General features: G+C 37.0%; 1 protein-coding gene across 1 annotated transcript; it reads right to left on the bottom strand.

Annotated features, from left to right (window-relative positions):
- Window positions 1-415: 415 nt before the first annotated feature.
- Window positions 416-24,431, bottom strand: ANKDD1B (ankyrin repeat and death domain containing 1B). Its single transcript, XM_032213871.1, has 16 exons — window positions 24,305-24,431; window positions 24,012-24,212; window positions 22,629-22,732; window positions 21,776-21,874; window positions 20,527-20,625; window positions 20,328-20,432; window positions 18,566-18,664; window positions 16,602-16,700; window positions 15,117-15,215; window positions 13,971-14,069; window positions 12,528-12,626; window positions 11,459-11,557; window positions 7,574-7,669; window positions 5,365-5,557; window positions 2,469-2,600; window positions 416-1,021 (listed from the first exon to the last, which is right to left on the bottom strand). Exons 1-16 carry the CDS (start codon window positions 24,429-24,431, stop codon window positions 963-965), a joined length of 1,809 nt encoding a protein of 602 aa, XP_032069762.1. The 3' UTR covers window positions 416-962.

Genomic DNA, 24,431 nt, shown 5'->3' with positions numbered 1-24,431 from the left:
AATAAGCAAAATAGGTTTGAGGCAGAAAATAGTGAAAAACAAATCTCTGTTTTCTCATATTTTCTATCCTTGCGCACCAGCTTTAATTTATTGTTTTCTAATTTTCTGTTTAAGCATTCTTTCTATGTAACTTTATTACCAAATAAATGTGCCTACGATTGCAATTTAAATATATATTACATTCAAGGATGCACTTTTTTTGCTTGGTATGGCTGTCTGCCATATTTCCCTGTACAGAATTCTACTCAAAAGAGTCTCAAACACAAAGTCAATTTGATTATGTGATGACGGTGTTTGAAGACAGAGTTTGTCTTATCCTTTTAAATCCAACTTCATTTGTTTTGTTCATAATACAATGTGCTACTGTTTTCACATGAGTGTTCTTAGAAAATACTTTATTTAAAATATCAAAGAAGTATATTTGTGGAAGCAATGTGACTATCATATCAAGAAATATTTAATTCTGGAAAAAATAGAGTGAAGCAGTATTATGTACAGATTTATGGCAGAGTTGCTCATATGCCCTCAGGTGCAAGTGGATTCCTACAGGAGTTATCAGCCATACACAGAAGTAAAAATAATAATCTATAATTGACTGAAATTATTTTCAAGCAGATCTTCAGCTCCTGCCACGTTCATTTCCCCACTGCTTTTGTAACCCAAGAAGTCACATAACCCCAAATATAAGTCACTCATGCTGAGTGGGGTATAGCCACTCAAAATTTTAAAAAATGAATCAGAAAGCTGGAAATTTCTGAATGGTGAAGTGGGATTGGAAAAAGCCAATGGAAGTGGAAAAGTCCTAGTTAGCATAGGGATGGAAAGTTGATGGCGTGGGAGATATTACAGAAATGGTGAGAAGATAAACTTACTTTATAGAGAAACATTGGAGAATTTGGTTATAAATAATATTTTAATACTTATTTATTATCCTATTTCATTGCTTCAGATTCCCTTGAATTTCATGAAACCGAACATTTCTTGGATTCTGTGCCAGCATTATTTTCTGCTCTGAATTTTTCTGCAAGAGAGGAAATATTCTTGTTAGAAATCAGAAAACACACATATGCCTTTAATCTTTTTAAGGTATGAATAGGTTCAGGCATACAAAGTTTAATAATATACAAAGTTTAGTAGCTACTCAAAATCATCTGCTGCAATTTTAAACAAAATATATATGTAGTTATTTAAAATTAAACTAAAATTATTACAGATTTATGAAGCTGATAGAAACCCCTCTCAAAATAAAACTGGCTTCTTTGCTTTTATTGTACTAAGAAATTGGATGAATATATTGACAAACTTACTGCCACCTTGTTTCTTATATGCTTATGGAGTCAACAGGCTTTCAGTTGCAATTCTGTGCTTGCCTAAAATCTATTAAACACACTGGGTTTTGCCTAGAAATATATTGATGCATCCATAATTAAAGATAGTCCTTGACTTACAACAATTCATTTAGTGACTGTTTGAAGGTACCAACAGTACTGAAAAAAAGTGACTTATGGCCATTTTTCACACTTATGACCCTGGCAGCATCCCCATGGTCACATGATTTACATTCAGATGCTTGATAGCTGGTTCATATTCATGATGCATGTAGAGTCCCGAAGTCATGTGACCATCTTTTGCAACCTTTTGAGAAGCAAACTCAACAGGGAAGGCAGATTCACTTAACCATGTTACTAAGTTAACAACTGCAGTGATTCACTTAACAAATGTGGCAAGAAAGTTCATAAAATGGGGCAAAACTTGCTTAACATATTTCTCATTTGGCAACATAAATTCTGGGCTCAATTTGGTTGTCATGTCAAGGACTACCTATATTTACAGCCTTGTTTTATTTGTTAGAAATTTTAATTACACTTCTCCCTGTCCAGCATATTTATGTTGCCCCTCCCACTTTTTTTTTGCTTAAAAGAGCATGTTCTCCCTCTCTGCACTGCCTCTCCATTTTTGTATTTGATTTATATCCCCCTTTCATTCAGCAGCATACTCAGTGCTCTCTCTCCTATTTCTCTCCATTACAAACCTTCGTGTAGTAGGTTGCGCTGAGTAAGTGAATGGTCTCAAGTCACCTAGTCATGCTGGCTGGGGAATTCTGAAAATCCACAAGTCCACATGTATTAAAATGGCTAAGGTTGAGAAAAATAGGTCTAGAGACTCTTCCTGTTTGAAATATGGAACCTCCTGGCTTTTACCATAGCAAGCTATTCTGCTGGAGCAGGACTGGATAGCAAGAACTAGATGAATAATGTCATTTGGTTCATCATGTGGAAACAAGCTGCTTCAAGTGTTTTTAAGGGGCTTCTCACTATGAAGTATTGTTTGAAGACCCTTTCAGGTAAGAGCATGTCTCTTAAATCAGCTGTCTAATCTAACTTTGCTTGTCCTGAATGTTTTCCAAAAGGGAAAGATGAATTTCTCCAACAAGCTCTAAGGGTGATGCTTCTACAACAATTGCTCACCAGCGAGTTGTTGAAATCCCAGAGTTATCAGATCCTCATATAAATGTTTAATAGGATTCTGGCCAGCAATCAGAACACCGTGTAACCAGATAAGAAACATTCTGTGTCCATGTTCCTTGTAGCTCTTTCCTCCTAGAGGGTAATATACAAAATGTTAGCCTACTGTTTGAAGTAATGCTTCTAATGTTACATTTTTGGCTGCAAAGATTTGTTCCAAGAGTTACCTAAATCCTTGAATTTTTTTGTTGGAAAGGGAAGGTGGAAGAGATTAGTAGGGGTAGAGCATAATGAAGATCAGGCCTATTAACCCTCTTTTGTTCCCTCCACTAATTCTTATAGGGAAATATGAAGAGATCTACTAATACAGAGATTGCAAAGACAGAAATGTTGAGGACAATATACAAATGAGACATAAAAAAACGGATGACGTTAGTCCTTTTGTATATTAAAAAGCTTTAGGAGACTGTTATTCAGGCCCCCTCCACAAAATGTTATTTTCCTAAATTGCTTTTGCTATCTAGAATGGAAGTTATGGGAGTATCTTTCTGTGGGTGAGGCAGTGGTTTTGGCAAGTATGATTTTTGAGAAAATAATAACAGGAACAGAAAGGATTAAACAGCTTTGGTGTTCCGATCTACAGTTGGATATTCATTTGGGAAAGTTCTATTGTCCCTCTCCTCAGTTAGGTATTTTACTGCTCTATGGAAACAAAACAAAAATAGTTATTTTTCACATCAGAAAGTTTGCTCCAGGGCAGTAGCTAAAGTTTAAAATGTCAACTATATAAAATAATAAGCATCTAAGCTGCACCACAATATTAAATAGGACAGAATTCAACCAGCTGAAAGATGTACAAAGGACATCAACATATGTATAAACAAAATCCTGGGGGAATAAAAACATTTTATTTTATTAAAAATTGAATTGCCTTTGAAAGATCAGAGTATGTTCATGTCACAGAAAGCACCTCTTCCTAATGCATTTACCTTACCAAAGCATTTGGAGAAAGGCCGCCTCTTAAGATATAAATAAAACATGGCAGGTTTAAGCTGGCATGGGGAATCTATAAATCCAGGTGCTGAAAGGACAAACAGTTCAGATGCAAAGTAGCTTATTATAGACCATAGTCAAGGGGGAAAGTTTGTATGTCTGTTTTTAATCAAGGGTTAAAGATGCTTTGTCTGTTTTTAATCAGTGGAGATTCCTAGATGTTCAACACTAAGGGAGGAATGATCCTCTATAGTGTTTATATGCCTAGTCCAACTCTGTAGTTGAACAGTAATCAAGTAGAAAAAACAGTTTTTCACTTAATGTAATGGAATGATACTCCTATTTCATCTATATTAATTGGATGTTTATGAAATCTTGATGACGGAATATAATTGTCTAGAGAGATTCTCAGTCATCCAGGTGATAGTTGTCTCACAGGTTCTCAAAAGTCAACTGGACTGCTTTTTGAGGAAGTAGATTTATTACTCTTCCAAGAAGCTTCATCAGTTGTGACTGGATGGTGGGGAGAGGGAAGGATAGGTTCTGACAGGATGGTGCGTGGTGATGAAAGGATTGTATTTCTTTGCAGTCATCAGATTGTTGGCACTCTCTGGGAAAGCTTTTGAGGCCACTTGGGGGCTTCTCTGTGTCCTCAGGGACACCTGAATCAGAGTACAAATGGTTGTGGAATATTCTTGGAACTGCTGAAAGGACTCCATTAGGAGATAGGTGGTTTGAAAGAGGGGTGAGAGTCCATCAATGTTAGAACTGAACAGCCCTCCCTCAATAAAGTGGGAGGAATATGACACCACCTGTCTCCTGTCTACAATGCAGTCCTGTCTTGTTTGCAGCAAGAACTAGAAAAATCATCAATTTCGAAAATGCTTTTTACTTAATCTATTCATTTATGTGTGTGTGTGTGTTTTATTTTTTCATTTTCATAACATATAAACCACATGTATACTATTACATAGCCAACATCGTATTGTATTATTAAATGTTTACATCAATTCATCTTAGCATCAACTCCCAAAAACAATTATTGGCTCTTCTGCTCTCCATACACCAAATTTGTTACTTTCTTTTCCCTCTCCCTTCCCCCTCCCTACCTCCTTTTTCCCCTCTGTCACCCTTCTCTACTTCCCCTTCCTCTCTCCCCTTTCCATTCCTTTCTCTCCTCCTCTTCCCCCCTCCTCCTCTGCCCTCCCTCCTATCCCTCTCTTCTTCCCTTATCTCTCTCCTCTACTTCACACTCTTCATCTCATTTACTTGGTGTATTTCAGCTTCTGAGCGAGCTCCATTTTATGTTGATGGCATTTATAATTCCTTTTCAGTATACATATTTAATTTTAACATATATCTTCCTCTTTCTTTTTTTTAAGAGAGAACAAAAAGGTATACATATATAGTAATTATCTATTATAGTCATTACTTAATCTATTCTGAAGAAGTGTAAATATTAAAATAGACACCCGATATAACATATATTGAAAACTGTAGCTTTGATAGTTCATAAAGATGTGCTCTACATCCATTTTTCTAGTGTCCTGAATTTTGACTGGCCTATGTGGTGATATACTCTTTGTTTAAGAAACTTCACAAAATGAAAGCTACAGTCTCATTAAAACTGAAAGTAGAAGGATTTTTAATGATATTAAGTCCTAGTCTCTAACACATTCAACATACCGTAATGAAATTGTGCTTTGGTTTTCTTTAGGCACATAACCACATATCAATTTTTCTATGTTAGCTTAGAAACAACATTTGCAAGAATATCCAATAGTTATTTTATTCTGATTTTCTTCCCAATTCAATTCTCACTGGCAGGATTCACATTTATAAAAAAAGAAGTCTATATCACTCAGAACTACTATGTTGGATTTTTTTTAAAAAATCATCAAGTTACCTGTCCACTGTTCTTCTATTGCTTTGATTTGTTCATCTGTAAACTTCCAAAACTGTGCCAGTTTTACCCATTCTTGCATTTTTAACCCATTATATGCTAGATTCCAAAGAGACGCACGGATCTGTTTGGTCTGTATGTTGTGATCTTGTTTAAAAGATAGATTAATATTTGACACATCATTAGAGTGATTCTCCTGCAAAGAAAATTTCAGAGATTAAATCATGCATTCTTCAAGTAATTTACTTTCACTTTCAAAGAACTATAATATTTGGATATTATTCTAAATATTTTACAAATGTTAATAATGTCAGATACATGTTTTTCTTTCCTTATGTTCAATTATGTCCAATTGAATTATGTCCAACAAGATTTCTCATAGATAGTTTACCATTGCATCCTTTCTAGGACTGAGAAAGTAATTGACCCAAGTGCCAAAGGCAGGACTAGAACTCAGCTTGCAGCCTGATGTTTTAACCATTACATTAAACTGACTCTCTAGGTATATGGTACTGAATGTCAAATCCTTCAGAGGTATTCAGTGCTTCAGTTTTATATGCCTTGTTCACCAAACTTTGGCTGATGCATCTTGGCGTACTAGTAGAGGCTTGACTATGCTGAAATCTGCTCACAAATCATGGTTTGGGCCTTTAAAAAAAAATACATGCAGTATACTCTGCTTCCCCCCCCCCCCCAAATTGTCCTACTTCTTTTATACATTCTATTTATCTGCACAAAGTTATTTCATATCTCTTTTCCATTGATAAGGAAATAGCTTATAATATCATAGGGAATATTGTGAAAGTGAGCTCTCCTTATTTGCCTATAGCAAACATTTATAGAGAAGCACTTTCTTTGTTCAAAAATCAATACTTCTTATTTTCTTTGGCCACTCTTCGTAATGGAATATCATTTTTCTCCTTTGCCTCTGTTTATAATAAGATTAGCAGGTATATTTATCTAGCCTCCAAAGCAGCCCCTTCTATTCACTTATGGTACAAAACAGTTGCTAAAAAAAATCTTATCCATATCAGGTTTACACATAAGACAACTGGGAAGATGTATATACCTATCAATATGGTTAATATTATCACACGGTATTAAGAAAGCCAGGTAAGAAAGCCAAATTAAATCTATTTTATTTGCAACTCCCACTCTGTCTTCTATCTTCAGTTGTTTTCAGCAGGAGAAAGTAATGCCATGTAGTACACAGAGTAGAGCCTCCTTGGTCTCTTCAGTAAAAACGGAGGGTTTACAACTTTATACAGTAACAAACTGAATCGATTTGCAATATTTATGTGGGTTCTGTTCTACAGACCTTTGCCCAGGAGTGTCAATGACAGAGGCATCTAGGACTGGAACATGGAACAAGTCCAGGTTCCCACATTACCGGGATGGGAAAAGTGCAATGGCCATGGAGAAGTGGGAGAGGGGGTTTGCAAATAATAAGCTGTCAAAATCTTGCACTAGCAACTACACAGATGACACCTTAATTCAAGCAGGAAATTAGTAACTAGATTAGGTAGGCTGATGATACCGCATGTATTTGGTATTCTACGTACATTGTTGCCTTATCTAGCTTTCTGGTTTGTAATATGCACATGTGGGAAGAGTGGCAGAACCTAAGAGTGGAGTCAAAAGGGAGATCAGCCTAGAATCCCTATGTAGCCACAAGCAGACTAAGTCCAACCACCCCTTAAATTCTGTGGATATGTATCTAATTCCAAGCAGGTGCTGTGAGTTGAGAATATTCTTATGCACAGGCTGCAATAAACCAGTTTATTGGATCTTCACATATGGACCTGGTCTTTCATGCCTGACAGCAGCCAACATATCCAAGCAGACACATTTTGGATTACACTTATGAAAATTGTCTTTGGAAACTACCAATTTCTACAAATACAATTACTTCTGTCAGTTTTTAACATTATCAGCTAAGAAAGAAAACTGGAAAGTCAAGACTCGGTTAGTAAATAGAAGTTAAAAAGCAACCTAAGAATTGAACTTCTTAATATCTTATCATGATGGCATGAGGAAGGGCTGCTGGGCAAGGTGGAAAGGAAAAGAAAGAAATAGGATACTTCTGATCTAAGATTTCCTACCAGTTCTGCAAGGAAGCTTCAAACTCCAGAACTTTCTCATGAAATTCGATATAATGGAGTATAATATAACATAATGCTTTACCAGAAAAGCTAAATAAGTTGTCCCCTACCTGTTTCCAGATGTAGTATCTCTGTGCTTTTATAATCATGTCTACAACTAAGGCATGATTGCTTCTGGATGCTACAGCAAGTGCGGTTTTTCCTTGCTAAAATGTAAGCATTGTCAGTTATTAAATTAAAAGTACACACACACACACACAAAAAGTCTGTGCTAAGGTACAGAATATATTGCAAAATTCTCTAATCTCACCGCCATGTATCTTGAGAAATGTTTTTAAAATAGTTTTATAAAAAGTCATTTTGGCCAGCAACAAGCATTTTTATAGCAATCTAAATATAAGGCTGTATCTAAGTAAGTAAAATGTTTCCATGGATTCTCTATTTCCTCTTTCAAAGTTAAAAATCTTGCAAAAACAGCCAACTATTGCTTTTTACCATTCCATGTAAAAGTGCAAATATTTCCAACCTATTAAATTTGTAAAATGTTGAGTAGACTCTAAAAAATGAGTTAGTGGCTATAGGTACATTTACATGCCCCCGTTTGGCTCAATGTCGTCTGGATAATAGTTCTTGAAGAACATCTTCAAAGTACAGCTTTCTTCCCATTCCCATAACAAAAAGCACTTTGATTTTTTTTCTAATTTAAATCGATGTTTTCCATTTTCTCCCAATAGATAACCTTACACATGACATGAGTGCTTTGGTAGTATTTAAGCTAATAATCTACCCAGGACATATTGGCCACTTTCAGTGTGTAGTGGTTGGCAGATAAGCTGTCTGCTAGCTGAAAGATACGACTTTCTGAAGTCCCATTTACACTTCCCTCCAAGATTCCATGCATGGTGTGCTGCAAGTCACATTAGCAGATTGTATGCATGGTTGTGGCATGTGGTCCTGCAGGAACAGTGCCTATTGAGCAGATTGCCAACATGGTTGCTGGCACATCATACTGTGGCGCACATAATATAGTGAGAAGATCATTATGTCATCAGATTGGAATTAGTACCCTCCTGCTTCAATCAGCACTACCACCAACTTATGAATGGAACAGTGGCAGGTACGTGGGGAAATCAAGTGAGGCATGAAAGAAGAGGAGAGTGTCTCTCATTGTCTAGAAACTTCTTGGATCAAGTGCTGCAAATAATCCAGGATGGGTAATCTTACCGTGTTTCCTGGAAAATAAGATAGGGTCTTATTTTTTATTGACCCCCAAAATAACCTTATTTTCAGGGAGGTTTTTATTATTTTTGAGGTGCAGGAGGCCCTTTAACCTCAGCCTGTGGCCCGCGGATCAGGTGATCCGGAGAGAGTTGGAAGTTCTGGTGTCATTGGGCCTGCTGCTCTTTTTGCGGCCGCCACTAAGAGAAAGGAGTGCAGTAGCTAGGGTTTGTGGGAGTGGCTTCCATGAGGCCATTTCATATGGATGGCAGGTGCATGCGGGGCGCTAGGGACATGTTCCCCCCTTCCCCCGGAAATGGCAGGGACCAGCTACGCATGCATTTAAATATTTTAGGGGAGAGCTTATTTTAGCGCATGCGCTCAAAAGCCTGATTCAGCTTATTATCCAGGGAGGTCTTATTTGGGGAAAATAGGTTAGTAAAGCAACAGTAAATTGTATATTAGGATCTGAAACAGAGATAAATCTCTAATATAGCCATCTGTTAGCTCCTTCCCCAGCTTCAGCCTCACCTTCTAAGCAGAAATATCGCATTTTTTGGAATATACGATGCACCTTTTTTCCTCAAAAAAGAGGCTGAAAATCTGGGTGCATGTTATACACCGAATACAGCATTTTTTTGCCTCCTGAAGCCCCACCCCTTCACAAAAATGGCCTTATGAAGGCTTTCCAAGAGCTTTTGGGGGCTGGGGAGGGCAGAAATGAGCAAAAATGGGCTGGTTTTTGCCCCAGCCTCCAGTAGCACTCTATAAGCCTCCATACAAGTTTTTTGACAAAAAACAAGGCCGTTTTCGCGAAAAATGGGCCGTTTTGGGGAGGTTTGCAGAGTGCAAAACCTCTCCCCCCCCTTTTCAGAAAGCTCTTTGGTTAGAGTGATTGATGAGAATTAGATTGATCAAGTGCTGTGCCAGCAGAAACAAGACTTAGGTGCTGGAGGTTGTCAGCGATTTCCTTCTCCAGCACATGGAGAAATACACCTGGAGACATCTACCTACCTACCTATCTACTCTCTCTCCCCCTACCTACCTACTGTATATCTCTCTCTCTCTTTCTCTACCTACCTACATACCTACTCTCTCCCTACCTACCTATTGTATTTCTCTCCCTGTCTATCCCTCTATCTACCTACCTACTTTTTTAAAAATTTGCCTTTTAAAAACCTTGGTGCGTCTTATACTTCGGTGCCTCTTATATTCAAAAAAATACGGTAAGTGATTGTTTTTTCCACCATCAGGGAAATCCTTCTATCACTTCACAATAATTTGCCTCTGTTGCAGATAGTAACCAGTCTTGTTAATGATAGCAGGGGCACAGAATTGAACACATCAAAGTTCCACCCCTTTTTAATATCGGTGTGACATTGCATACACCTAAAAAGATTTTGTGCTACTTTGACCAATATTCTGGCTTTTTTTTTTTTTTTTTTTTGCATTCCCCCTGCAAACTCCTCTGAAAAATATTTAGACTAGCTGTTTTACTTGTCAAAATAATTTCCCTCTTTCTGAATACATTCTGAAACAGAAAAAAAAATCCCAGAAGCCTCAGAATAGAATAGAGAAATGGAACAATCTCATTTCTAGGGTCTTCTCTCTCTTGCAGCTGCCCAAATTTTGGATTCATTGCAGCACCCTGACTTCATGGTAAAATTACTGTGCTGGGAACATACACTAATATTTGATTAATCCCTATTTTTCAACTTAATTCAATTCTCAAATAAAGCCTAAAAAGTTATTTATTTATCCATTTACCTGTCTCTTTTGGTTGCTAAAAGAGTTTCATAAATATATCACAAAGAAGTTAACAGTAACAAATATTGATGGCCTACCAATGGCTAATTGATAATTCATGGTGGAAGCAAGGGTTTGGACTCCAATCTCCCTAGTCAAAGCCCAACCAATTATCTGCGGTGATGCACTGCTTTAAGATGTCCCTTACAAAGATCTAATGAATGACCTGCTTTCTCAAGTTGCACAGGGTTTATTTCATTTTCCTGTAGACAGTCTCATCTAGGCAGCTATAATGTTAACAAAGCTGGAATTAAATCTGCTTTTGGGTAAGTAAAGAAAATCAAGGCTGCAGACATGACTGTTGCATCACCTATCATCATGCTCATAATCCACAAAGGCGGCGTTCACACAACACCTTTAACCTGGATAAACAAAACCTAATGGTCTCACTCACTGGACATGATTAAATTTGGTAAATTTAACTTTGATTTGATTTTGATGTAATGCAAGCTGACATATTTGATTGGTTCATACTTAAGGTAGTGTGTGATTCTAGGAAATGGATCATTTTGGTACCCCAGTTAAGTATGCCGGGTGAATGTAGTCAAAATGTTAAGAATGATGTTCTGTAATGGGAAGTCTTATAACTATAGAATTTGGCTACTTAGATTTAGAAGCCAGATTTTCCACTTAACAACCCATGTGTTCATTTAACAAAGGCATTTGGGAGAGCACAGATGGGGATTTCATTAAGATTAACTTAACGTTCACTTAACTGTCCCCCCAACTTTCAATCATAACGAGCAGGCTCCCTTACAGTTGTAACTCGAGGATTGCCTATACTACTTTATGTCACAAATACAAAGAACAAGTACTGTTATTTTATGTCGGACACCACAGGTCTTATTCCATTATCCCTGTTGCAAGTTTTAAGGGATAACCTAAATCAAGGATTCTATTTTAATAAGGGATAATCTAAAAACCAAACCAAGACATGCAGGAGAAATGCACTTTAATAGAATCATGAATACCTTATCTACCATGCTGAAGTCACAGCCTGCCTTTAGCAGCGTTTCTATTATTTCCACATTTCCAAGGTCTGCTGCCAGATGTAAAGGTGTTTGATGTCTCTTGTAGATGTAAAGGATAATATTATTCAGAAATCTTTTGCATTAGAAAAATGTAACAAAGAAATTAATATTTACACCATGCAAAGAATGGAATTAATATGGCAATGAATAGGTTTGGCTCAAGGCCTGTTGCAAGTTTCCTCTTCTTGTAAATATAGAGATATATGGACCAGGCAGTGCATTTTCTCAATGGCAGTCCCTATCTCCAGGTTCAGCAGCTTCTGACAGGTTCTGGATAATCAGTAGCGGAAATTTTGAGTAGTTCGGAGAACTGACAAATACCACCTCTGACTGGCCCCAGAGTGGGGTGGGAATGGATATTTTGCAATATACTTCCCCCCAGAGTGGAGAGGGAATGGATATTTTGCAGTGTCCTTTTCCTGCCATGCCCACCAAGCCACGCCCACAGAACCAGTAGTAAAAAAATTGAACTTCACCACTGCTCCCATCCAATTTCATTCCAAATGTGTACCCATCCAAATCCGTATCTGTATTTTTTTTATTATAATTGTTTATATGTATTAATTTCTGCCTAAAATATTCTGGAATATTTTAAAAAACAGAATAAACACATTATTCAAACTTTTTCTAAAAATAAATGTGGCAATGTTGTTGTTTGCTTCTCTGTATATATTTATGTGGAAATTAAGAAAAATAGCTAGATGTCTCAGGAGCTAAGAAGCCGAATTTCTAAAATAGAGATTTTCTCTTTACTTTTGTTAAAAATTCAAGGATTATTTTCCTGGTAATTTTGTCACGGGGGGTGGGGGGGGGGGGGTGTTGTATTGGTTTCATGGAAATATGAGAGTTGAAGTCAAAGGCAGTAGTATGGACAATGAGCAGCCAAGCCATACATCAAATTATAATGCTGATATGTTAATATCAGCATTATAATATTTACGCATACAAACACACACAAAAATATTGTGACCAATATTCAACTTATATGATTCTAATAGGAATTTCTTACCTTATTTAGGCAATTTATGTTATGGTTTGCCTTTATTAAACTATTGATCACTGATAAGTTGTTTTTTGTGATAGCCAAATGTAGAGGAGAATTATTTTTCTGTAAAGAGAGGAGAAATAACATCATGAAAGTATACAATTTATTCATAAGAAATCATGCTTGATCAGGTCGAAAAGTTTTAAAAGATGATGAATACCTGTATTAACAAATCAAGTATATTATTCCAATAAGGTTATTCAAGATTTCTATTATTCCACTAAAAGCCACTATTCAAATGGAAAGGCTTATTTTAAGCTAGCCATTGAACTTTATGAGTACTATATCCACTACAAAACTCAAGTTTTATTTCAAACATGATAGAAATACCTCTCTCTTGATCATAGATATTTTAATTTCAGATATTCAACAAACTTCTCCCATGGTATGTCTAACATGCTGGTGATAGAACTTTTGGAACATCATAGAGTAGATCAAGGCTGTCCTCCAAGAGGAGGTCAAAAAAGTCAAGATGATGATCACAACTATGCAACTGAAACACACCCTTTTTAATATCCATGCGACACAAGCGCAAGGCAAGGTTTTGATCACATGACAGTGGCCATCTTGACTTTTTTGAGCTCTCTCTGTAGACATCTCTGATACAGACTATTTGGCTACAGTCCTAAATAAATTAGGATTATTTAGTTCCGAAGTAACATAGCAGTATATAAATTGCTAAAAGTCTTCTTCTCTTTAATGTTCTTGTTAGAAGATCAGTATTGCCAATCAACTTTTTTTTTTGCTATTTTGTTAAATTATAGAAAATCTCTTAATTATTTGCATATGATGTATCTCGTCACACAAACACAGTGACTGTTTGTTGTGCTGTTTACAACTTTTACTTCTTTTTATTAAAAAATATATATATGCTGAATTTGCCCTGCCGATGTTTCAAATCCAGGTTTTTTAAAACTAATTTCATTCAGCCTTTCTTCAAATCACAGCTATTGCTGTTTGCACAAAACTTTCATCATCTACCTTTTTATAGTTAAATTCTGTGATGGGTTTTCGAATGAGGAGGATGAGTACTTTTTATTCTAATATTTGTTGCACTGCTAAAACAGGTGCAAGCACATCACCCAAATTTATTTGCAAAAGAATCTCTTGCAACTGTAGCAAATATATAAGGTAGATATGTGGTATTTATAAAAATGTTAAGGGACAATTCCTCCAGCTAAACATTTTACCTATATTTATTTTATTTATATTTATTTCAAAGTGATGCATCTTTTAATATTAATTCAGCAAAACTGAAAATAGAATGCTTAATTGATTTAGGCAGACTGTGGTTCTTCTCTTTTTATGTCTTGAATTATGCATAGCTGCAGCTATCATCACTTTCAGAGAATGTCAAGAAATGTCAGGGATATGATATATGAGAAAATAATAATAACAAAAAGTCACCTGAGACTGAGCATCCAGATCAATATTACGACTGATAAGAAATCTGACCAAAGGTGTGTGTCCATTTTGGGTGGCAACATGCAATGCACTGACATTGTGCTGAAAGAAATATGTTTAAAAAGGGAAATAATTTTTAATGTTAGAAGTACAATGTAATTCAAAGCTATGTGTTTGGCAGATATGTACAGCTATGTTAATAACAAAAATTGTTTAAGAAAAACTAGTTAGGCCAATTTCCAGAAAACACATTTGGAGAATAATTCCTTGTCTTTTGCCACAGTTATTTCATGCTTCATTAAAGTCTACATCAAATACATGAATAATGTTTTTATGCTCTCTTCTAGCTCATCTTATGTATTTAGTTCTGATGGAGAAACTCTGGTACCTTATGCCATTGTTTCTAATGCTATTCAAATAAAGGAAATATAATTTAAGATGCAATATTTTCTGTGAATGTGGGTGTGTTGAAATGAGAAAAATGGTTAAGAAAGGTGAAAAAGTTATAGTTCACCAAATCAAAATCATGTCACCTTAGCTAAATCTATCAGGCTAAAGTTGTATTTGTATATTCACTTCATAGTAAACAAAATTACTTCTCAGAAAATATGCACAGGATTATTGCTGGATGACATGGAAAGCAGAAAATGAAGTTTTTTAAAAAAAACATTATTGCAATTTCCCTAATAGCTCTTCCATATCATTAATTTGAATTAGTGGAATACTTAAGGCATACTATTAGCAATAATTTTACTACTCTTTCCTTCAATTTCCTTGAACTTATATATTAATGTCACATCAAGATCTTTTTTATTAGAAAAGTAAGTAATAAAGAGGACACAAAAATGAGATGGAAATGAATTAAGTGGGACTATAAAAATCCAGATGAATACCATCAAATGATGATGATGATAATAATAATAATAATAATCCGTTATTGTCAATGCACAACATATTTACAATGAGATTGGTTATAGAGAACTTGAAATCTGGTGATTATCTGGATTTTGTAGCCCAGATCTGGACTCCTATTATACTTTAATACAAATTTCATTAAAAAATTTATCTGGTTTTTAATTCACAACAAGGAAAATTCAAAGAAATATTATCTCAGTAAATTAATAAAAAACACCATGTGTATCTACATACTTTGTTCAAAATATTGATGTCACTTCCGGCTTCCAGTAAGAGGTCAGCACATTTTTCGTGGCCTCCTTCAACAGCCATATAAAATGGTGTTTCACCATTCTGAAGAACAATAGAAAAAGGAAAGATGTCATTAATGTCAGATACAACTGCTTATACACAGCTACCCAATATTGGCTCATAGGAGGTAAGAACATTTTTTCAGATAATTTCTATAAAATTGAAGAATTATCAAAGAATCTTTCTATTAAAACTTTTCATACGAGATTGCAAAATATGTATATTTCATTTCAGCAGTTATTTATTTTCAAAGATCGTTCATGTTTAATAACTGATAAAAGAAAAATATCATAAATGATGGTAACCCTAGTACCGATCATATACAATGATTGATTTTTCTTATATATTACCAAATCAATATAGACTCATGACAATTTACCAAACAGTCAATAACAAAACATCTTTTCTACAGTTTTGGTCAGTTTTCTACAGTTTTGGTCACCACAATGTAGAAAAGGTGTGGAGACTCTAGAAAGAGTGCAGAGAAGAGCAACAAAGATGATTAAGGGACTGGAGACTAAAACATATGAAGAACGGTTGCAGGAACTGAGTTATGTCTAGTTTAATAGAAAGAAGGACTAGGGGAGACATGATAGCAGTGTTCCAATATCTCAGGGTTTGCCACAAAGAAGAGGGAGTCAAACTATTCTCCAAGGCACCTGAGGGTAGAACAAGAAGCAATTTGTGGAAACTAATCAAGGAGAGAAGCAACTTAGAACTGAGGAGAAACTTCCTGACAGTTAGAACAATTAATCAGTGGAACTGCTTGCCTCCAGAAGTTGTGAATGCCCCAACACTGGAAGTCTTTAAGAAGATGTTGGATAGCCATTTGTCTGAAACGATATAGGGTTTCCTGCCTAGGCAGGGGGTTGGACTAGAAGACCTCCAAGGTCCCTTCCAACTCTGCTATTGTATTAAAACATCCACAGCAGATATAATTGCACGGATTACAGTAATGAACTCCACAAAGGGCTATCCTTGAAGACTACTCCAGAGAAACGGTTGCTCCAAAATGCAGTGCTGCAGGTGATGTTGGGCATGTTCTGTTATGCCTGTGTGACCCCCATTGCTCTGCAGTCAGCATGGATAATCAGTTGGCTTATTACAATTCAAGGTGCCAGGTATTACCTCAAAGCCATTCATGGTATAAAGGCCTAATTATCTGAGGGACTACCTGTCTTCAATTGTTTCTGCCTCATTGGCATAATTGGGCAGAATGGGCACACTGTGGGTCCAATTGATTGTGGCATCTTATAAGACCCAGGAAACACGCCTCTCCTCTCCTCTACAATCTTCTCACCCAGTTATCATAGTAAAAGCCTGTCTGAATTTTGAGCAAGAGTTTCCTTCTTTATTTTTGAAAATATACTTCTTTTATTTGTATTTTTTTGCTTTATGCATTTTTCAGCCTATTTCTTGTACTTTTACCTGATTGAATTCGTTTATATCTTCCCACTGTTGAAGAAGAATCTCTACCACATCACTGTGGCCATTTTTAGCTGCTAGATGCAATGCAGTGTTTCCTTCCTACAAAAATGTACAGAGACAACTAAGAATGTAGGCTTGAATTGTCACTAAAAACAAGTATTCTTGAACCAAGAATAATAAGCATAATGCTAGATCTTTAATAAAATAATGCATACACCTGGTACATTGGTATTTTGATAAGTATGCAATCTGCCAGTTCAAATAAAATTTCAAATAAAATTGGTTTTTTAAAAATATTTATAATGTAAGACACTGTTCAATATGTTTGCAAAGTATCATTTTATTATTTGGCTAATTAAATTCTTGAGGGGAGAGGTAAAAATCAGTAGGGAATAAATTGTCTTGTGTGACACAAAGCCACCCTCACTTTTTATGTGATTCCTTCTCCCAGACCCATTCAGGATTGTCTCATCTGTTCAATGCAAACTGCCATAGAACACCAATATGACTTTCTACTGATTTTTTTCAAAGACAATGCAATCAGACTTCTGATAGACATAATACAAATGTAAGACATTGAAAAACATTGTAGATTCTGTGGCCCAGTTCCAAATGGCTCACTGCCTAGTAGTAGGCCACGGCCCAGGGGTTAGGGACCACTGTTCTAGCATCAGTGTCCATTTGATACTCAATAAATAGAAAATACGGTTTCACCTGGAAAAAAAATCTCCCTGCTGATTTTAGATTTTTTTTCTACATCCCAAGTGAAAGTTAGACAAATCTTAATAGTAAAGACAGTGAAATGGTAACTGGAGAAGTGGTGGACTCCCTTTCACTGGAAGTGCTTAAGTGGAAGATAACAGATGCTTAATATGAACTAAAACAAAAAATGTACTCATGGCCCAGTGCGTGAGTTGGACAAAGATTCTCATCGTGTGACAGAGCAGAGGAAGAATTTGCAGTTGAGAATATTTTGATGAAATGTAGTTAAGGAAGGGTGAAAAAAGAGCAGGTAAGGATTCCAGCAAGCCAAAAGCACAGAAACTGAAAGAGGAAGCAAAGGCCAGAAGCTATGTCACTCCACCAAAGATGCTGACAGCCTACAAGCATATAGCAGCTGTTCCCACCCACACCAACACAGTGCGAAAGCCACTTCAGCAGTTCAGAAAAGCAGCTGACAGCAACAGAAGCCAATTAACTTCAAGATAGATACTGTACATGACGTCTAAGGACGCATTAACTGTCTTTAGTTCAACATAGCTCAACAGAACAGGGAAAAAAAATGTTTATAAGACTCTTTAAATGAGATGGACTTTGGCATAGGTGTGGCATAGCATATATTATAGCAGTGAGGGCTAACCTTTTTGTTGTTGGGTGCCAAATATGCAAGGGCATGTGAGTGATAGCATGTATGCGTGCCGGCACCTATAATGCAAAGCGCCTCCCCACATATGCATGCACGCACAACCGCCTCCCACACTCGCCCCCCACACGTGCTGCACTACTTGCCTCCAAGTTGAGCTTGGTATTTCCTCCGGGGGGGCTGAGGGAGGCCGTTTTCGCCTCCCCAAGCTCCAGGAAAGCCTCTGGAGCCTGGGGAGGGTGAAAAAATGGGCCCAACGGGCCTACCAGATGTTCGACCCATTGGGCCCGTTTTTCGCCCTCCCCAGGCTCCAGAGGCTTTCCTTAAGCCTAGGGAGGGTGAAAATGGCCTCCCCCAGCATGCACGCTGGAGCTGACAGCAGGCGTGCCATAGGTTCGCCATCACAGTATTATAGATTTAGTGCTGAGTGATAAATTTCAGAAATAACTTTGATTTTTTTAATATAATAAAAACCTCTCTAGAAGTGTAGGAACAATAGCAGTAGTCTATTGGTGGTCTGCACCATTTCCCAAAAGAATCCTCTCACAATTAAACTGTACGACATACAAAATCAAAGAACCATCTTTATAAATAGGTTTACCTTATCCTTTTCTGAGGTGAATAAATTAAGGCTAATCAACTCATTTATCATTTCTTCATGGCCCATTTCAGCTGCCAGGAGGAACGGCTTTCTCCCTTTCTGTGGGAAAAGTGAAGTTAAAAGACACTAAGGAAGAAAATTGGTATTCTTCAAAGATAAATTACCAAAAAGTTTTAGCCCAGTTGGAGGTAATTTGTCCCTTTGGAATGCACATGGTCACCAGTCAAACTACAAAATTATCTACAGGTGATCTATAAGGATGCTGAGCAAGAAGGTGCTGAAACTCTGCATGAATATCTTCTGATAGTGCTACATATGCCATATGAATATAAGGCACACCAGAAGGGTATTTTACTTAAACAAATCTGATTCAGGATGTAGCAACAGCCTTCCAGTCCCATCATTTAACTCAGAGTTCCCCAACCTTTCCCGCTTTGCAAACTGGCAGGGGGGGAGGGGATGGCTCCACCCGAGCAGCTAGCAAACACACATAAGTACACAGCTCCACATGCCCACTGCTTGTGCAAATGGAACATGCTTTCACAGTCCAGTTCCAAACAGTTTATGGCCCAGTAGTGGGCCAGGAGTTGGGGGCCCCTGATCTAACTTCTTTAAAGTGATGCTAAAGGAAGACTGGGTCTGTGGGGGGGGGGGGGGTGTTAATGGAAAGTTTTCTGAATGCTGTTCAAATCAGAAAACAAATATTTTAATCTTCTCGTATTAGTATCCTGTTTCCCCAAAAATAAAACCTCTCCGGATAATAAGCCAAACAGGTTTTTGAGCGCATTCACTAAAATAAGCCCTCCCCTGAAAATAAGCCCTCCATGAAAATATTGCAACCCAGCAGCAGCCATGAGGTAACCACGCTCGCCGCCTCCTGCACCTCAAAAATAAGTTATCTTCCCGAAAATAAGGCCAAGTGGTTATTTCGGGGGGGTCAAAAGAAAATAAGAACCTGTCTTATTTTCTGGAAACACAATATATATGTGATGTGACCCACAGTATATGCATAATCTTTTAGAGTAGATTCCTCAGTATCACACAAAACCCCTAGAAGCTTTTGATGGGTAAGAGCCCATCAAAAAGTAGCTATCAGTTTGTAATCTTTAAAGAAACAAAAGAAGAAAGTCATAAAGTAAATGGAAGCCAACCATATCAGTTACATTGGAGTAATTAAATGTTATTTTTATTAAATTAAAATTAAATTAAATTAAGTTTATATTTTTGAGTCAAGACTTTTGGAGTGTAGCCCCCAAATTTACAGGCCAAATTTAGCCCAGCAACAGACGGGTATCTTGAGGCATGCTCAGAATTACTGCACAGAATAGTAGTTAAGAATACATGTAAGATCAATTAATATAATTAATAATATATGTTTAATCAAGAGGAGCTAGAAATACACAACCCCTGCAAAATGTATAGGCTTGTCTGTGTGTACATCTAAGATGACAAAAAGATGGGCATAGCATTATGGTGCATATGTGTCCCTTATACATGTACATGTAATATTAACACACTATAAAAGGAATGAGACTTGCATAATGATGCTGCCCCCACCATCATCTCTGACAGATTTGACTCACCTTGTAAGCAACATTGAATAAAACAAAGGTCTCTTCTATCAATATTCATGAAATACAGATAAGAGATTAATGGTAGCCATATTTATAAGCATGCACAGTATTTTAAATAAAAGTATTCCCAGAAACATTGCTCATATCCATTGTCTAATTGCTTATAGTATTCTTTGCACTAGTAATACCTCATCAGGTATATTGAGTTCCATCAGGTGAAGATCTCGGATAAAATAATTCACTATTCTAACACTATTGTTCTTAGCAGCAAAATGTAGGACATTCATGCCTTCCTAAGAAAAAGAAAGAACAGTTACTGAAAACAGAATTAGAAATCCTTCTGTTGTATACATGGTTGTTGCTGGTTTATATCTTGGAATAACATACCTGGTTCTTTGCTTTTTGATCAGCTCCTGCTTTAATTAACATCAGCATTAGTTCCAAATTACCGGCCCATGCAGCAAGATGAATTGCAGTAAGGCCATGCTTCAAAAGTAAGTAAAATAAGTAAATATAAACTTCGAAGAGACAATGAAATTCAAAACTAGTCTTTTAAAACTCTGTTTTATTGGAAAATAGGTGGACCCCTCATCTTTGTGGCAGCCCTTTAGATATTAAAACCCTCCTATCATATCATCCCTAATCCTTCTTTTAATTAAACTAGACATATCCAATTCCTCCAACCGTCTTAGCCTCCAGTGCCCTAATCATGTTTGTTGCTCTTCTCTGCACCCTTTCTAGAATCTCACCATCTTTTTTACATTATGGTGATTAAAACTGGATGCAATATGCCATGTGTGGTCTTACCAAGTCTTTATAAAGTGGTATTAACATTTTGTTTGATCTTGATTTTATACTTCTATTAATGCAGCCTAGGACTGCACTAGCTTTTTTGGCAGCTGCAACACACTACTAGCTCATATTTAAGTGATTGTTCACTAGGACTGCAAGATCCCTCTCACAGTTACTACTATTGAGCCAGGTACTACATCTATGCATTTGGGGATTTTGCCAAAATGTAGAACTTTACATTTCTCACCATTGAATCTTATTTGTTAGATTGGGCCCAGTGTTCAAATCTGTCAAGATCCTTCTGTATCTTGAGTATTGGCTATTCCTGCCAGCTTGGTGTTGTATGCAAATTTTATAAGTTCCCTTCTATCCCCTTGTCTAAATCTTCAACGTTTCCATCGATTCTTACAGCACTTCAATTTTGCCGTTAGCCACCTTTAGAATGGCTCTATCACTTTATTTCTTATCTAGTTAGCAGGAAAACCCTAAATGACATGTTATTAATTCAATTTTTCCAAAAGTCTGGGCATGATTAATCAGAGATATTAGAATTAACGTTTTCATTAAACATATTATAGGAGGAGATATGTTTAGTCTATGCTAGCCAAAGATCAGAATGACTCTAGTAGCCTCTTTTTAAGGTAACACAGAGGTCCCCTACTCCCAATCAGCATGCTAGAAAGTGGCCACACAAACAAGTGAAGCCCCCCAGCCCACAGAAAAACCTCTTTTGGTGCCAAAGTTGTCTAAAATGATACTAACGGATTCCTTCTTTTTCATAAAAGAGCCTCTAAGTCTATTTCACCTATTATAAACCTAGCAGTAAGAAATCAGTTGCATATACCTTATCTGCAATATCAACTCTTGCTTTGTGATGGAGAAGAAAGTCAACTGCTGATATATGATTTCCTGCAACAGCAAAATGGAGGGCTGTGCGCGTCAACTAAAACATGAAATAAATCATTGGGAATAAACAGACAATCAGAAGCAAAATTGATCATAGGAAGCATTTAAATTGAGTTAATTAAACTATGGCAAATATGTAAGCTTATTTAATGGGTCATCACCTTCCTCACACTTCCCCCAAAACAGATTATTTTGTAAGCCTCCACACCGACAGCATAAGCCCAAGAAAAGGTGTAGCATCTGTTTTATGTTTAAAATTAATAATGTAGATAGAAGATAGAAAACGACAAATTTCAGTAAACAAATGATTTACCATTACACAAAATGCCAAATCCATTGTTTCATTAATTAATTAGATGTATAGAAGTAGGTTCATTATATCATATTAAGAAAAGTTTCTATAAAACTTTAAACATTAATATTAATGGTGATATTGCCATTATTTGTCATTGTCCCAGAAATAAAGTATATAGAGCTATGATGGCAAACCTATGGCATGTGTGCCACAAGTGGCACCCACAGGCATTTGTTAGGGCATGCGAGGCATTGTCCTGTCAGCTTCAGCGCGCATGCGTGCACTGGCCAGATGACTTTGGCCTTCTTTTTCGACAGGTACAGCAAGACAGTGCTTCCTTCTGCTTGCCTACATTCTACATACAACTTTAGTGCAGGGAGAAGGCCAAAAAAGGTCCCAAAGACTAAATAATAAATACTATTTTTCCTAAATTAAATGAAATAATTAAGAAACAGAATCTGTTTGTTAGAGAAATTCACTGTACTTTTATACTTACAATATTTACAGCATTAATATTAACTTTTTTCCTAAATAACCTTTCCATAGTGTCCAGATTATTAGTTTTAGCAGCATGCTGAAATTCTCTCTCATCTGGAAGCACTGCAAAATAAAGAGCACAACTTCTGTGTTACATAGGAAATTCTAATAAGCGTGTATTTTTACCATTGATATTGTTTTGTTGTTCCCTAGTATGATTTGAATGCTTATTAGTAACCTAGTTTCAGGATGATTTTGGACAGTTACTCTTCCTCAGTTCAATCCACCTCACAGGGTGATTTTTATGGATGACAGGAGGCAGGAACACCATGTATGTATATTGCCTTGAACTGATCAAGAAGAAAAATATTTTTCCCCTATCTATATATGTCACTCTGAATTGTTGGTAAAAGAGCAACATGGGGATAGTTTAATGAATGAATGATTTAAGAAATTACAATGAAGGAGAGACGGGGAGGAAGCGATAAAGGACAGAGAAGATAGTTTACTTGTATTGATATTTACGAAAATATTTTTGTGAATGAGTAAATCCACCTCCTTGGCTGTGACTGCCATGAAAAAAGCTGCAATACAGCAAATAATGCTACCAGTCAAAATGACACTGCATGATGTTCACAAGCCTTATGAAATAGCTGTTTCCAATTTCCATCATGCAATTTAATACTTTGGCCAGATTAATTTTAAGGTTTGTTTGTTTGTTTGTTGAGTATGTCTTTGGGTGTTGAAGGTGTTGAAGGTTTTTCTTATTACTTTAGGTCAGCGTTGACTCTGGGCAATTGCCTGGACTAGCCCTTGCAGTTTTCTTCAATAAGAGTTCAGAAGTAGTTTGCCATTACCTCCTTTCTAGGGCTGAGAGCGAATGACTACTGGCCCAAGATCACTGGCTGGCTTTGCACCTAAGGCAAGACTAGAACTCACTCCCTTTTTCTAGCCTGATCTCTTAACCATTTCATCAAATTGCCTCTCCAATTTTAATTTTAACTGTATATTTTAACTGTATATTTAAGTTTCCTCTGCATTCAAATGAATTTTTAAAAATGTTTGCCACATAATATGAAATTTGCTTAACCTTGGGCAACCCCCACCTCTCAAGATTCCAAATGTGACATGTTTGAAGTTAGAATAAACGATAGATAGATAGATAGATAGATAGATAGATAGATAGATAGATAGATAGATAGATAGATGATAGATCAATAATCCCCCTCCAGGAAATTGGAAACTTACTCTACCTCCAAACATTTTAAAGGGTTATTTGAACACTTAGCAGTTCAAAGAAAGATTATTCAAAGTTTTCAGAAAGCCCTGAGAATTTTGAGATTCAAATCTGGGCTGGATAGGATTTCAAATGTCAATTGGAAATCTCGCATAGGAAACGAACCGCTGCCCTGTTCGATCCGTCTCCCTGTCTGGAGGATTTCCTCCGGGGCGGCTGTCCTCTTTCGCCTCCTTTTTAACTCTTCGGGATCAGCGGAAACCTTTGCAGAAAAGAGGCCACACAAAAACACCCCACTGAAGTAGCTCAACACCTCGCGATCCCCGAGGGCCGACGGGGCTGCGCTCCACGCTTCGAAGAAAAGAGCTGCGTGCCGGAAGAGCCCCACAAACCAGCGGTCTTGCCCAAACTAAGGCTTGGAGAGAGCCGCCCTCCGCCTCCCTCTGTCGGACACTCACAAATCTCCGCGTTGGCCGCTTCTGCTGCGGCTGCCGCCTTCGTGCTGCCGCCTTCCTTCGTAGTCAGGTTGAAAAAGCCCCTCAGATCAGCGAGGCCTTTGACGGTGAGGCTCCGGAGATCCTCCAT

The sequence above is a fragment of the Thamnophis elegans genome, chromosome 3, assembly GCF_009769535.1.
Source record: "Thamnophis elegans isolate rThaEle1 chromosome 3, rThaEle1.pri, whole genome shotgun sequence".
Taxonomy (NCBI): Eukaryota; Metazoa; Chordata; class Lepidosauria; order Squamata; family Colubridae; genus Thamnophis; species Thamnophis elegans.
This window is presented reverse-complemented; position numbering and strand designations above follow the sequence as displayed.